Genomic DNA, 16,510 nt, shown 5'->3' on the forward strand with positions numbered 1-16,510 from the left:
GGATCATACACAGAACATGAGTCAACAGTGTGATCCGGTGGCTAAAAAGGCAAATGCAATTTTGGGCTCATCAACAGAAGTATAGTGTCCAGATCACGTGATGTGATGGTATTGCTTTACTCGGCTCTGGTAAGACCTCACCTGGAGTATTGTGTTCAGTTTTGGGCACCATATTTTAAGAAAGATATAGACAAGCTGGAATGGGTCCAGAGGAGGGTGACGAAGATGGTGAGGGGTCTGGAGACCAAGTCCTGAAGGAGCTGGGGATATTTAGTCTGGAGAGGAGGTGGCTGAGAGGTGATATGATCACCATCTTCAAGTACTTGAAGGGCTGACATATAGAGGATGGTGTGGAATTGTTTTCTGTGGCCCTGGAAGGTAGGACCAGAACCAATGGGTTGAAATTAAATCAGAAGAGTTTCCAGCTCAACATTAAGAAGAACTTCCTGACCGTTAGAGCAATTCCTCAGTGGAACAGACTTCCTTGGGAGGTGGTGGGCTCTCCTTCATTGGAGGTTTTTAAACAGAGGCTAGATAGCCATCTGACAGCAATGAAGATCCTGTGAATTTGGGGTAGGTATTTGTGGGTTTCCTGCATTGTGCAGGGGGTTGGACTAGATAACCCTGGAGATCCCTTCCAACTCTATGATTCCATGATTCTATATTCAGTATAAGGTGAAACACCCAATCAGGGATACAGTTGGAATGCAGAGTTAGTTGGATATAGAGATAGAACTGAATGTCAGCAAATAGGTGGTCCTAAAAGCCTCTGCAGTTGATGAAGTCAGTAAGGAGGCATTGTGTACAAAAAGAATAGCACTGGGCTGAGAACAGATCCCTTAGAGATCACAACAGAGTTGGAAGCACAAGCAAACACAGAATGTGTAAATAGACTATAGAACCAGGTGAGAGTGATCAACCATGTCCAAAAGCAACTATGAGCCACAGAAGATGATGACAGAGTTAGAGAGAAAGTCTGATTTATTACTGAATAGATCATGAATGGTTTTGGCAAGGATGGTTTCAGTGGAACACAGAAGAGGACAGATTGTAAAAGATCAAGAGAGGAACTAGAGGAGAAAAAGCTGAAAGAGTGAGAGCTCTCATAAATCTCAAAAGGTTTTGCGGCAGAGGACTAATGGAAAATTCAAAGGTAGAATATGGCAGGAAAATAATGAAAATATGGGAAATAAATGGACTATTTTAATGTACAGAAACAGCCAAAGGAGAGCAGTAGGTTGTGCAGTGGTGACTAAAAAAAATGGAGGGCATGAAACCAGGATTCAGGAGGAAAGGATTAAAGGGAGACACAGAGAGGTGAGATGAGAATACCTCAGGAGTCAACTTATCAAATGTCACAGGGCATAAAATAGAAAAGAATGAGGAAGGTTTAGCATGGCCAAGAGATAGAAGAGGAAGGGAAAGGGTAAGAGGAACTGAGAGATAGATAAGTTTCTTTCATTATTGTTCAATGAGGAGACAAAATCCCAAGCAGAGGACTAGGATATTTGGTAGGTCTTTTAAGAAAAGGAGAAAGAGTTCCATGGCACAGAGTGGTAGGCTGTGGTACTACAGTTCAAGCTCTGCTTACAACCTGAGTTCGATCCTGGGTTCAGGTAGCCGGCTCAAGGTTGACACAGCCTTCCATCCTTCCAAGGTTGGTAAAATAAGTACCCAGCTTGCTGGGGGTAAAGTGTAGATGACTGGGGAAGGCAATGGCAAACCACCATTGTGTGTGTAACCTTGTAGGGAAAAAAATGGTACTTTGATAAACATAGAATTGCTAACTTTACTGTAGTATGACTGGTTATTATTAGGGATAGGCAGGAACTAGACTTTGTGATGAACTTTGGCCAGTTTGTGGTTTGTGAAGTGAAATTTGTGGCAGGTCTACCAGTACAGATATTCCACAAACTTGCAAGCTGTTCATGAAGGTTCCTGCTGGTTCATGAATGAACACATTTACAGACAGACTGTTCAATCAAAATGCGTGCCAAAGTTCAAATCAACAGTGTGTGTGTGTGTGTGTGTGTGTGTAATTCTCCAGTTTTGGAAATACTCTGATCAATTTCAAATTAGTCATGCCAGTTCAAGAGTTTTTTTCCCTTCCTTTGCCAGAGTTCCTGTGTTACCTTCCCATCTTCTTGCACAAAGCTTGCAAACCCCCCCACACACACACACACACCTTGCTTGGATTGGTTGTGACTCTGTGCTTTGAGAGCAATCCTTTTAAGCTTGCAGTGCCAGTGGCACTGTGTTCTACTGGGTATTCTGTAAACTGTAACTACGGGGATCTTCTGGTTTGACATTAGTCCTCCTTTTGCATGCATTGCCACAGTGGCACTGTCAGTCAGTTCATTTATTGTAATTAGCCAGTGGCACAGGTTCCTCTGACCTGCTGCAACCTCCCCCCACTCCTCGACACTTGGAGTGTGATTCTGTGCTTCACATGGGTCCTCTTGAGCTGGCATTGCCACAATGGCACTGGGTGCAGGCCATGGTAGTAGCAGAAATGCTCTGGGCCCAATGACATCCTTTAGGAGGAGCAGAGATGTTTTGGGGCTGGAAGGACAGCCCTCATAGTGAAATGATCTCCTGGGATTAGAATTGGGGATCTGCAATTGTAATCACAAACTGTAATGTGAATTGAAATCCCTTACATTTTATGGGTGTAGCGGTTAAGTGCATGGACTTTTATATGGGAGAACCAGGTTTGATTCCCCATTCCTCCACTTGCAGCTGGAATGGCCTTGGATCAGCCATAGGGCAGCTTCTGGGAGAGCTCTCTTAGCCCCACCTACCTCACAGGGTGTCTGTTGTGTGTATGTGTGGGGGGGGGGAGATAAAGGAAACTGTAAGCCACTCTTAGACTTTAAGATTCAGAGCATAGGGTGGGGTATAAATCCAATAAGATAGAATGGGCCCATTAGGAGATGATTATTTCTGTTTGTGTAGTTTAGTCAGACTGGAGAGCAAGTTTGATGTAGTGGTTAAGTGTGTGGACTCTTATGGGAGAACTGGGTTTGATTCCCCACTTCTCCACTTGCAGCTGCTGGGATGGCCTTGGGGTAGCCATAGCTCTGATAGGAGTTGTCCTAGAAAGGGCAGCTCTCAGCCCCACCCACCTCACAGGGTGTTCTGGGGGAAGGAGATAAAGGAGACTGTAAGCCACTCTGAGACTCTGCTTCAGAGAGAAGGGCAGGGTATAAATCTGCGGTCTTCTTCAGTCTTCTTCAATATTGATGGTGTAGGAATCTGGTATGAAACTGGTAACTACAACTCCCATGAACCATGATGGGAACAAATCAGAATGAAGAACTCAGAGAACAATAAATTCTGTAATTAAATAGAAGTTCCACATTCTCTGGCTTTCTGTGTTCATGCAAACTATAATTGGCTAAATCCTGGTCCTATTCCTTCTCTTGCCTTTGGTGTATGTTTTACAAGGAGAAGCATAGAGTTATAGCGACCATGAACAGCATCAAGAATATGAATAACCAATGTGCCAAGGCATAGATGCTTCTTTTTTATATAACCAATATACTCAGTACACAGTTACACTAGATGGTATCTAATCTGTGGCTGGTCAATATGCTTATATCTTGGGGAATTTATAGATACCAGTGAGAGATGAGGCAAGCTGCAAACATGCTATTGCCTGGATTGAAAATTAATTACTCACTAACAGAAAGAGAAAAAATCCCGAAGAGCTTTAAAATATACACATATATGTTTCAAAAACAAACATCTTCACACACAGTATTTACTGTTGTGCTTTCATTATACTAGAAGAGCCCCGTGGTGCAGAGTGTTAAAGCTGCAGTACCGCAGTCCTAAACTGAGTTCAATCCTCGGTGGAAGCTGGGTTTTCAGGTAGCCGGCTTGAGGTTGACTCAGCCTTCCATCCTTCCAAGGTTGGTAAAATAAGTACCCAGCTTGCTGGGGGTAAAGTGTAGATGACTGGGGAAGGCAATGGCAAATCACCCCGTAAAAAGTCTGCGAAGAAAACATCATGATGTGATATCACCCCATGGGTCAGTAACAACTCACTGCTTGCACAGGGAACTACCTTTAACTTTTATTAAAGAAAAGGTATTCTAAATTTGATGAGAATTGGGATGGTTTGGGCAGAATTTTCTTTAAGAAAGATGCCAGAGGAAGGAAGTGTTCAAGAGAGGAAATGATAATGGTGGATGACAGAATTCTGGATGAGGAAGACCGTTTCTGAAGCAATGGGAAAGGTAGAGAGGGAAATGAGAGGGCATTAGGTTCCAAATTCTATTCTAGCAATGCTTGAAGCAAATATTTCAGAATTTTAAAATTACCTATTTAACACAACACCAAGAATTTCTTATTTTTGCAGTAAATTCAATATTACAGAATATTGCTCTCAATGGTATGATCTGAATGCCTCCTTAGGGAAATGTAAATATTTCGTCACACATATCTGAATGTGTAGCTAAAGACAGTTCAAGGCATTTACACACCCAAATATTGTGAACACACCAGATGCCTTGAGTCTACTTTAATAGTGTCCATTTGATTTAAGACATAAAATTATGAAATATATTGCTGTTCAGAAATGCTCTCAAGAAACCTTTACTGATATCTTCAATTTCAAATAGAATTACCACAAGCATTACTAATGGAAAAATTCAAATTCTATTAGCCTTGTCCAACTTGCAATTTCCGAAATGAATTTTGAGCACACTAAGAGCAGAAGTGAAGAGCCCCGTGGCGCAGAGTGGTAAGCTGCAGTACAGCAGTCCAAGCTCTGCTCATGACCTGAGTTCGATCCTGGCAGAAGCTGGGTTAAGGTAGCCGGTTCATGGTTGACTCAGCCTTCCATTCTTCCAAGGTTGGTAAAATGAGAACCCAGCTTGCTGGGGGTAAAGTGTAAATGACTGGGGAAAGCAAAGGCAAACCACCCAGTAAAAAGTCTGCCATGAAAATGTGAAAGCAACGTCACTCCAGAGTTGGAAATGATTGGGGCTTGCTCAGGGGATTACCTTTATCTTTAAGAGCACAAGCCAGTTAACCTGAAGTATTTAGATTTAAGCCAGATCAGTCAAATCCAAGTAAATCATACTAAATCAGCTTGAATTTCAAGTGTTTCAGCTACACTGCATAGGCAATAAACATTTCAGTGTTAGTATTCCTATAGTTTCTGGTACAAACCTCACTATAAACAATGCAATATAATCAAACAAGAACAGAAGATGCCAATATTTTTCCTAACAGCTATTACAGCTGAAAAGTTACTACAATTTGAGTGAAATGCCTAACTTCAGGGATCAATAACAGAGCTAGAATTAAAAATTTAAAGAATTTTATTTCATATTTCTAAGTCCATTTAAAATCCGGTCCTACATGTCTTTTCAAGTAAGTACTTAGAATATAATACAAGTGATCCATCAGAAGGACATTGGCACAGGATGGTATACCTGCACTGCTGTGATGGCACAGTCAAAACTGGTTTAGTAACCACCATCATGCAAACCTTCTGAGTAGCAAAAAACATCCTAGAGAGGCATTTTTGGCTGTCCTATAGTCAACACTGCCAACCTAGCCTTATGGGCCAATATTGATAGCTAACTTTAATGAAAGAATTGCAAGGGAAAGCAAGAAGTAAAAGATTGTCATTGCAATCCAGCAGTGCTTGTCCACAGGCTTTGAGTAGACAGAGATTAGGGTTTGTAGAATCTTTCGGGATCAAGTGCCGTATTGAGATTTACAAACACCAGCACAATTTTAACAGAAAGGAAGAAGGCATTTTCATCCACCAATCTTGGTACCCAGCTCTGCAAAACACCCTACAGACTATAAATTGCAGAAAGTCTCAGAACAACCAGCAAATTCCACAGAACAATCAGCACAGTCAACAACCATCTTCCTTATCTTCAAACCCCTTCCAACCCTCCCAGCAATTAACACAGAACAATGGTCACATTCAACAGCCAGTTTCCTTATCACTACCCTTCCAGGAAGCCCCACCAAACAATGGGCTCATCCACAAACCAATTGCCCTTTCATCACACCCCCTCCAGCCTAGAAATAGCAGCTCTCCAGCAGCCCTGGCCCCACTCAATGCACAGCAGCCAAGAAGGTCTGAGCGCCTGCTCCAGCTGCAACGCCACTGAGGATGTTCTCCGCAGCTGAGAACGAAACGTCTGGAAGGAAAACTTTCTCCAGTAGAACATGGCACTTGATCCCAAAAGATTCTACAAACCCTAATAAATCAGCTGTAGCTGAACATGCACTTCAAGAAGGAGACCACGTCATCCACTTTGAAAGAACTGAAGTCCTTTCTACGGTCTCACATTATCATACCCGCCTGAACAGAGAAGCTATTGAGATCTACAAACACCAGCACAATTTTAACAGAAAGGAAGAAGGCATTTTCATCCACCAATCTTGGTACCCAGCTCTGCAAAACACCCTACAGACTATAAATTGCAGAAAGTCTCAGAACAACCAGCAAATTCCACAGAACAATCAGCACAGTCAACAACCATCTTCCTTATCTTCAAACCCCTTCCAACCCTCCCAGCAATTAACACAGAACAATGGTCACATTCAACAGCCAGTTTCCTTATCACTACCCTTCCAGGAAGCCCCACCAAACAATGGGCTCATCCACAAACCAATTGCCCTTTCATCACACCCCCTCCAGCCTAGAAATAGCAGCTCTCCAGCAGCCCTGGCCCCACTCAATGCACAGCAGCCAAGAAGGTCTGAGCGCCTGCTCCAGCTGCAACGCCACTGAGGATGTTCTCCGCAGCTGAGAACGAAACGTCTGGAAGGAAAACTTTCTCCAGTAGAACATGGCACTTGATCCCAAAAGATTCTACAAACCCTAATAAATCAGCTGTAGCTGAACATGCACTTCAAGAAGGAGACCACGTCATCCACTTTGAAAGAACTGAAGTCCTTTCTACGGTCTCACATTATCATACCCGCCTGAACAGAGAAGCTATTGAGATTTACAAACACCAGCACAATTTTAACAGAAAGGAAGAAGGCATTTTCATCCACCAATCTTGGTACCCAGCTCTGCAAAACACCCTACAGACTATAAATTGCAGAAAGTCTCAGAACAACCAGCAAATTCCACAGAACAATCAGCACAGTCAACAACCATCTTCCTTATCTTCAAACCCCTTCCAACCCTCCCAGCAATTAACATGGAACAATGGTCACATTCAACAGCCAGTTTCCTTATCACTACCCTTCCAGGAAGCCCCACCAAACAATGGGCTCATCCACAAACCAATTGCCCTTTCATCACACCCCCTCCAGCCTAGAAATAGCAGCTCTCCAGCAGCCCTGGCCCCACTCAATGCACAGCAGCCAAGAAGGTCTGAGCACCTGCTCCGGCTGCAACGCCACTGAGGATGTTCTCCGCAGCTGAGAACGAAACGTCTGGAAGGAAAACTTTCTCCAGTAGAACACGGCACTTTATCCCGAAAGATTCTACAAACCCTAATGATGTTACCAGCCATGAAAACCTGAAATCTTTGATAGACAGAGATTATCACAAAACATTTCAGTTCTGAAAGCTTTAGACATAGTCAATTTGTTTCATCAATAAAGGAACACATTATAATGCATCTACACATTATAGCCAGTAAGTGGTTCAGCAAAGATTGTCCATCAAGGAACCATTTTGTATGTGTCAAATATTGACACGCCCCCCCCCCACAACCATTTTATGGCACTTTATTCCCCCTCCACACACATTGTACATTTTTCTTTTGATGGCCTCCAAGTCCTTTTTTAAATTTTTGGTTGCTGTTTTTCCCCACTTTCTTTATTTAAAAGATTTATAGGAGGTTGCCTTTCTCGTTTCTTACATTCTTTTCTCAAAAAGTAGGCACAGAAAGAACCAAATAATATCTATGAAAAACTTGAAGAAAATGGTGCTAAATGACGTGATACATCTCTGCAATGAATGTCTGACTCAGTTCCCTTCAAAGCTGATTTTAAGTATGCTTGCCTTAAAGCTGCTTTTGGTTTATCTCTGACTAGTACATACAGACTTAATTTGACATGCTTACCGTCCCTCTCTGAAACTTTATGGGCTTATCAGACTCATGAAGAAGCCTTAGTCCAGAATCTCCTCTCTCTCCATAGATGCACAAGTAAACTGCAGAATCAGTTCCTGCATTTTCTACTTGTCCCGTGTACATATAAATCTGGTAACTCAGAACTAGAGAAAGTAACCAACAATTTAAAAGATGCAAGTAATCTGGAAACATACAAAGAGAGATAATGTCAGGTGACGTTCTACTTTCAAGTTCAGGATGAAGCACAACATGTAACTGCTTGCAATACTGTAACAGGGTTATTATTGTGAAGCTTATTAATGATGGGTGTGATTCAAACAAAGTTAAGTGCTTAAGGCCTCTAGGGCCCTTCCCCCCTGTGCAAGCAGAAGGAATTTCTTCTTGTTCAGTGGTGTGTATATGGGAGGAATTGCAGTTTGCCTCTGAAGCTACACCCTTAACTACATCCCATGCCTTTCCTGAGGGTCATCTGAATGGCTGGGAGGGGGCAAAGAGAGCTGTAACAAAAAGAAGAAACTGAGTAAGACACATATAATTCTGTTTACAATTACAACATTTCCATAGCCAACCTCATGGTACTTTGACTGAAGTATAATATAGTATTTACTTGGATAAATAAATTTTCCTTTATCCTCCACTGGAAGTTCACACAGAGTATCTCCATTCCCTTGACTCCATGACAACCACTTATTTGCTGAAAACTTCAGAATTTTCCCACTCTTTATGTGGTGTAGTGTCACCTGTGAAGGAAGTAGCAGTAAGCCCTTTAATGTATTTGTAGTTTCTGTCATTGTTACTGTGATAAAAAAGATTAAAATATATAATTTAAAATTGCCAGGGTCTATCACAGTAACCACTAGGGTTGCCAGGTTGAACCCCAAAAATATCTGGGGACTTTGGGGGTGGAGCCAGGAGACTTTGGGGGTGGAGCCAGGAGACACTGAGGTGGAGCTAGGGGGAGGGGGGAAATGGCGCCGGGGAGCGTGGCGAGCCGCCCCGCAGCTGCCGCCTCTTCTCCGCTCGCCGTGCTGCTCCTCCGAGATGGGCTCAGCCTGAGCCCATCTTGGAGGAGCAACTGCGGTGGGCGGAGAGGGGGCGGCAGTGGTGCGGCGCGGCGGCCTCCAGGCGACTCGCCATGCTCCCCAGCGCCATTTCCCCCCTCTCCCCCCGCTTCCATTTTTTGGGGGAGCAGGAGAAGAGGGTGGAAATCCTGGGGTCCCCCGCCAGGGCGGGAGGGTTGGGAAGCCTAGTAACCACTACTATATTATAAAGTTTCCCTGGAAATAGCCTAAATAAGGCAAGTTATTCAGAGAAGAACTCCTTTTGTGTTGTTAGTCTCAGTAAGAAGCACTGACATCAGATGTTTAAGAGTTAGATTTAAAATAAATATGTTTCTGTTATTGTGCGATATTTTTGCAAGAGCAATTTTTTATTTAATGCCAAGAACTTTGTGTATTTATTTCAACAGTTCCACATGCTGATTTACAGGTTAAACATTGCTGCATGCCAGAACACATATTGTTTCAGCTTGTGATTTGTTTCCTCAAGTGAACATCATTCTTTAAAATCCAGAAACTACTCTGATGACCCTTGGACCCTATTGGAAAGAAAAGTTAAGAAAACCAGTTGGGAAAAATTAAGTCCATGAAATACTTGCAGATGAACTGAAATGTTTCCACTCCTGCTTCGTTTTTGTTTTCCTAGAGCTGAGGTACTCGAACTGTTAATCAATGTTGTCTTTAACTTTAAAATTAGACTTTTAAGAGTTTAGCTAATATATCAGAATCAAACATATACATATCTGTAAAGAGCAAGCTACAAGTCAAGATCTAGCCCAGAATGAGTAGTATGCAGTAGGCAATTGTGTACAGATAATTTATGTGGGTTTGCCTCATTTTATTTATTAGATATGCTTTCTGAATTGTTTAATACCATGCATTTCAAACCATTGTTGAATGGAGGTAATATTTACATTGAATTCAACGGTAAACATATTTGGACCTATAATGTTGTCTCCCAAACAACTGGAATGAGATTTCCAATTGCATAACCAATGCAAATTATATAATTTCCACATTCAAATGCTCATTGAAGACAGCATCTGATTTATTGAGCAATAAATGATACATCCAAACCTTGCATTATTCTTTAGATTAAGCAAGTATAGGTTGGTTTGGGAACCACATGACCACCATAACCAGATGCCTTGTAAAAGGCACTATACAAGGCTGTTGTAAGAAGAGTGACCAAGCAAAGAAGGGGCTTGGTAATTGCATGGCCAATGGATAAGTCACATGATCATTATGATTCTTACAAAAATAGTATCATCCCAGTTTTGAGCCTGCTATTTTCCCTAAAGCAATTTACAGTGAGATACGCCTTAAAGTAAAGCTCATGTTCCATGAAAGGTACAAGGATGTACTAGTTAAAATGTTAGACTAGAATCTGGAAGCCCAAAGTTCAAATCCCTATCTGTCTTAAAGCTCAGTTTCCCTCCCTCATGCTGTGGTAGAACGTTTGAAGTATAATCCAAGTCAGTCTGTCAATCTCTAAGGTTGTGCTTATTAAGACTAAGGGCCAAAACAGATATAGTGAAGATCATTTGACTTTAAAAGCCAAATTGCAAGTGCACAGTCTTAAATTTGGGTCAGAGCTGTACTAGAAAGGGAATGTCTGCTTTGGCTCCATCACCAATAGATCACCACATCATTAATCAATAGTAAACTCTATGGCCAATTGACACCCTTTTTATAGCTAATATAAATGTCCATATAATATGATTTATTAATGGTACTGGCAATATTCCTTAATGGCACAGTCCATTTAGAAAATAAAATGAGCCTCCTGGTATACAATTGGAAATAAAATATATTGATTGGGCTTTCATTTAATGCATCTAAGACTCAGAGATCAGAACATGAAAAAACTCTTGTATTAACTAATTCTATTCTGTTTTAAAAGATCCAATCCTCATAGGTTACAGAGAAAAATTATGGTTATTTTTCAAAGAGAAGAGTGTTATGGGAACACTGCTGCTTTAAACATTATTTGCCTTTTTGTTAGATAATTGTTTAAAAGTATCAATGGCATGAAGCATTAATCAAGCATAAGAACAATTATAGTCTAGAATGTTACCTTTGCTATGATCCATTCTGGATGTTTCCTTGTCCCATCATGGCCTATTCGAATTTTGTATATGTTTCCAGTATGTTTCATTTCAACCTGAATTGTAAGAAATAAAGAAACAGATACAACATATAATAACGAGGGATGGGAACAAACCAGGAAAATGTCATTAGTTTGTGCTTCATGAACTAAAAACTTTCACAAATCTTTAGGGGCTAAATGAACTGCTTTGGTTTGTGAGGTTTCTGATGCAGTAGAACCCCCTCCCTTTGTGGTGTCCTAGAGACACCAAACTCACAGAAGATCACCAGCTGACTCTTCTCTACCTGCCTTCCAAATTTGGTGGAGATTGGATTTATGGGATCTCACTCAAGGCCACCCAAAGAAGGTGAAACATTCTCCATTGTTTCCAAAGAATTAAGGTCAAACCAGAGAATCTCTCAGTAGAAACTGAAAGGGGGGGGGGTATTTTTGCAAACCCAGAAGAACCAGTGCTATGTACTAGTGCCCAGCAGAGGGATGTACTAAAAGGAAAAGCAAACATCTTGATTGACTGTTGGCAGTCTGTCTAGAAATGTATCCATTCATGAACCACAGTAAACCTCCATGAACAGCTTTAAAGTTCATGGAAAGTTCATGCCAGTTGACCTGTCATGAACTTGACTTCACGAAGCATGAACTGGCCAAAATTCACAGCAAACTTTAGTTTGTGAACCAGTCATGCCCATCCCTAATGACAAGCTCAAGACAGGAAATTTGAAACTGGCTTTTATAATTATTGACATCATCATGGATAAGAACAGAGAATCCAAGAAGATAAGTGAATGTAAAATCAGGGGTCTTACAACAGCTGGTTCTCTTTGTTTTATTAATCTTCTTGTTTGCTAAACAACTGACAGCCAATAAGTATCTTTTGCATCAATAGCTAGAAAGTCAACATCGTAGATAACCCAGGATTCCTTAATCTTACAGACATTGTGATGCAGCCTTACTACCCCAAGCAAGGGAAAGGGTACTTATGACAGTAGTCTCCAACCTTTTCTGAACTGAGATCCACATTATGAGGGCAGAAAAGTATAACTTATGTAAAATAAATAACAAATAACTTGAAAATAGGGAAAGGAGGAGAATTAAAGGTGGATTCAGGTTTGAACTGATGGGTGAACTAATGTATTTTTCTATCCATCCCTTCAACACAAAGAAACGGGAGAGCTCAAGTAAGGCTATCTCTCACAAGAATTCCTCATTTTGATGTCATGGCCACCATAAATGCAAAGACATTTACAGAAGCAACACATCCTCCAAACATGAACCCTGCTCCCCACAAGCCCGCCAATGATTTACAGCAAGGTAGTCTTGGGTGCAAGTAGAAATGGTGCCATATATGGGTGGGGAGAAGCACCTTGCCGTGTTAGACTCTCCCCAAATCCACTTTGAGAATTATCTTTAAGGAACTATCATACCAAAAAAGATCTGCGAAACTGCAGAATAGAGCAAAGGAAAACCAAAAGGTGGACAACAGCAAAATGATGGCATTCAAAAATCCTTTCCATGCTGTAGAATGAGGGAGCAGGGCATACAGCATTTCCATATGGAAGCAACTCCAGTTAAAATAATGTATGCCTGGTATAAGTGTGTAGGGTAGAGATTCTCCTTTCCCCATCTTTCCCAATCTTTATAATTATCTTTGCTGTAACCTGTTAAAATAATGCCAAGGCTCACATGGTAATCTTGACCCAATAGTTGAAGACCAGTTTTCCTGTATGATTGTACATGAGTGAAAAAAATAGGAAAGCCTCAAAACCCAAGAGAAACAGTAAAAAAAAAAAAAAAGCCTGAAACGCCAACATTATAAAAGAGAAAGTGGGGGGCTAACTGTAAGAAAGATGTATGGCTGTCATTAAGCTATTTGATTTATTTATAATTTCTATCCCACTGGATTGGACACTTGGCAAGCATTCACGATGTCCAGAAATTGAAATTTTTATCTTCCTGCAAACTAAAAAATTTCATGGTGGACATTACTTTATTTTGCCATATAATTTCTATACATCTGACAAACTGAGTTTGTTTTAAGGATGCATGACCTTTAAGGATATTAAATCCAGGGAACAGATTTTCCCCATTTTGTCCCATTTTTCTCCCTAAATGGGACCCAAAGTGGCTTGTTGCATTATTCTCCTATCCTCCACTCTGTGGTCACAACAAAGACCTCATGAAGTAGGTTAGCCTGTGAGATTGTGATGTACCCAAGGTGAGCTCATAAACTTCCATGGCAGAGCAGGGATTTGAATCCAACTGGTCTGAGGTCCCACACAGCAGGGCTGGATCTAGTGGGGGCAGAGGGGGGTCCTTGCCCTGGGCACCACTAGAGGGGGGGTGCCAAATTGGGTATGGAGTCCATTTTGTTCTATGTGCCCATAAGGGGGCACCATTTTTAATTTTGCCCTCCCCCCTCAAAAAACATGTAGATCCGGTCCTACCACTCAGACCCCCAACCACTATGCTATTCTGGTTCTGCCAGCAGTAGTAGATGTTAAGAGGTACATATATGTGCATATATCTGTCCATGAACATGCATGCATATTTGTGTGGAATTTAAGACTTGCTTCGTTCAGCATAATAGCAGAACTGGACAAATAATTAAAGTGCACAATTCAGCAAGTACTCATCCTGTACAAAATCAATTTATCTTAAACAGAATTTATCACAGAAAGAGGTGCAGAGGAGCTCCATTGCTTGAGCCCCCAAACACAGTCTGATGGCAGTTTGAATTTTGCAAAATCCATGGGGAAAATGTATTTTTGCAGATGAGAATGTAGGGTAAGGGGATGCTGTAACAGTGGGGATTTTAAATAGAGAAGCTGCTTAAATAAGTGCTTTGAGATAGAAAGTAGAGATGAGCTATTGAACTGTAATAGGAATAGAAAGAAAACATGACAGAAGTGGCTGCCTCCAGTTTTTTTTAAATTCAGGAGAGCAATCATTTGAGAAGTAATCTGACAGGAGATCCGCTTTTTAAGTGTCTGAGAACCTTTTCTTGTACTGTAATATACAATACATAAAATTTTATTTTCAGCTTAAATAATAGTAGTAGTTTAACTTCAAAAACACCCAAGATAAATGGAATAAAGTCAGATTAGAAAAAGTGTCCTTCATTCTTAAGATATCACAGAATGCTTTGCAAAGTAAAAGCACACTGTCTGCAACCACAATGTTAAGGTTACATCAGCAGCATTTCCCCTTAAGGTATCTACACTTAGCTTGATCTCCTTTTTTACCCATCAAAATCATTGTAACAGCTTGGCAGGATTCTGGTATGTGTCTGTGTGGACAGAATCTCATTGTGCTGGTGGTCCACTTGTGCTGGTACAATGTCACAGAAGATTAGATGGTCTCCTATGTGCTTCCAATGGAGAGAGGAAAAAATTGCTGAATGACATTGTTCCGTGAGAATAGCAATACCATTAGAGTTCATGATGATAACACTCATCACAGAACTGTGCACTGTTGGTATCATGTGTTAACAACAGGACAGGACCAGCTCTATCTGCTTATGGATGACCGACAGGCCTGCGCCCCGGAAAATCTGGATCGGACATTACAGGCCGTGGCTGAGTGGCTCAGACTGAGTGGACTGAGACTAAATCCTGCGAAGACAGTGGTCCTTTGCTTGGGTCGTCGGGGACCGGGCAGGGGGGGATCCCCCTGCCAGTTTTTGACGGTGCGCCGCTGATGGCGGTGGACAGGGTCAAGAGCCTGGGGGTACTATTGGAGCCTTCCTTAAAGATGGAGGCTCAGATAGCAGCCACTGCCAAGTCCGCGTTTTTTTCATCTTAGGCGGGCAAGGCAGCTGGCCCCAGAGAGTACTGAGATCGGGAACCCAAAATCTTCTCACTATCCCTGGGCCAAAAGAAGCCCGCCTAAAATCCACTAGGGACAGGGCCTTCTCTGTTATGGCCCCTACATGGTGGAATCAGCTGCCGGAGGAGGTGAGGGCCCTGCGGGACCTTGTTCAGTTCCGCAGGGCCTATAAGACAACCCTCTTCCGGCTAGTGTACACCTAACTGATGAGAAACTAAATGTAGCTTTGCCAGACTCCTGTTATACATATTGTTGTAATGTTTAATGGTTTTAAGGTTTTAAATGTTTTAAATGTTTTAAATGCTTATATATTTAAATACTTGTTTAATTTTATGTTTGACTATTTGTTGTGAGCCGCCCTGAGCCACTTGTGGGAAGGGCGGGATACAAATAATTAATAAATAAATAAATAAATAAATAAATAAATAAATAAAATCTACATGTTTTTTGAGAAGGGACAAAATTAAAAAATGATGCCCCCTTTTGGGCCATTCTATATTATGGGCCCATAGAATACAATGAACTCCATACCCAATTCGGTGCCCCCCCTCCATCGGTGCCTGGGGCAAGCACCCCCCCCTCTGCCACCCCTAGATCTGACCCTGGTTGACTATGCATGGGTAAAAGCGAACCCAACAGCTATTCCAGCATATCTCCATGATGTCACCCTGCACAACTCTTTCCACACACAAGATAAAGCTACAACTCACACAGATGAGCCAAAGGTGGACTGGCTATTTTAATTAAAGGTGGGCCACTGGTAGCTAGGAGCAGAACCAAGACTTAGGAGCTCTACCAGTTACTCTGAGGCCACTTAGCTCTGACCCATAACTGGCAATGATAGCTGATATCAAATCACCAACTTCTCAGATCATTTTGTGGGAGGAAACAATAAATGAGCAAATGCCCATTACTGGTACCATTGAGGGTAATCTAGTCCAACCCCCTGTACAATGCAGGAAATTCACAAATACCCCCCTCCCACATAGTAAATTAGCAAAATGACAGCAGCATAAGCAATCACAATTTTAAAAATTCATCCAGTGAAATGGGCCTGCCTCTGAAAGAGGCAGATGGGAAGACTCAGCATTGTAAATAGCAAAGGGGGGCAGAACTACAGCTCATATCACAGCCAATGAAGTGACAGTCCAGTATCAGATAGCAAATCTCATAAGGATAAAACCAGCTTAGATTGAACTGTTTAGATTTCTTAGCTTAAAGCACAAATTGCAGTAGTTAATACATCGGTCAATTGGGCAACCATTTAAATATTGTGGGGTACAGGTATGCAAATATATGCACCATTGTGTGTGTAACCTTGTAGGGAAAAATGATACTTTGATAAACATAGAATTGCTAACTTTACTGTAGTATGACTGGTTATTATTAGGGATAGGCAGGAACTAGACTTTGTGCTGAACTTTGGCCAGTTTGTGGTTTGTGAAGTGAAATTT

At 41.5% G+C, this 16,510-nt stretch overlaps 1 protein-coding gene across 1 annotated transcript in view; it reads right to left on the reverse strand.

Annotated features, from left to right (window-relative positions):
• Positions 1-16,510, reverse strand: part of LOC132575216 (lipoxygenase homology domain-containing protein 1-like) — a 192,448-nt gene that overhangs the window by 96,286 nt on the left and 79,652 nt on the right. The window contains 3 exon segments of the mRNA XM_060243790.1: positions 8,058-8,209; positions 8,674-8,806; positions 11,202-11,288. Of these exon segments, the coding sequence (XP_060099773.1) occupies positions 8,058-8,209; positions 8,674-8,806; positions 11,202-11,288 (372 nt within the window).

This window comes from Heteronotia binoei, chromosome 7, assembly GCF_032191835.1.
Source record: "Heteronotia binoei isolate CCM8104 ecotype False Entrance Well chromosome 7, APGP_CSIRO_Hbin_v1, whole genome shotgun sequence".
Taxonomy (NCBI): Eukaryota; Metazoa; Chordata; class Lepidosauria; order Squamata; family Gekkonidae; genus Heteronotia; species Heteronotia binoei.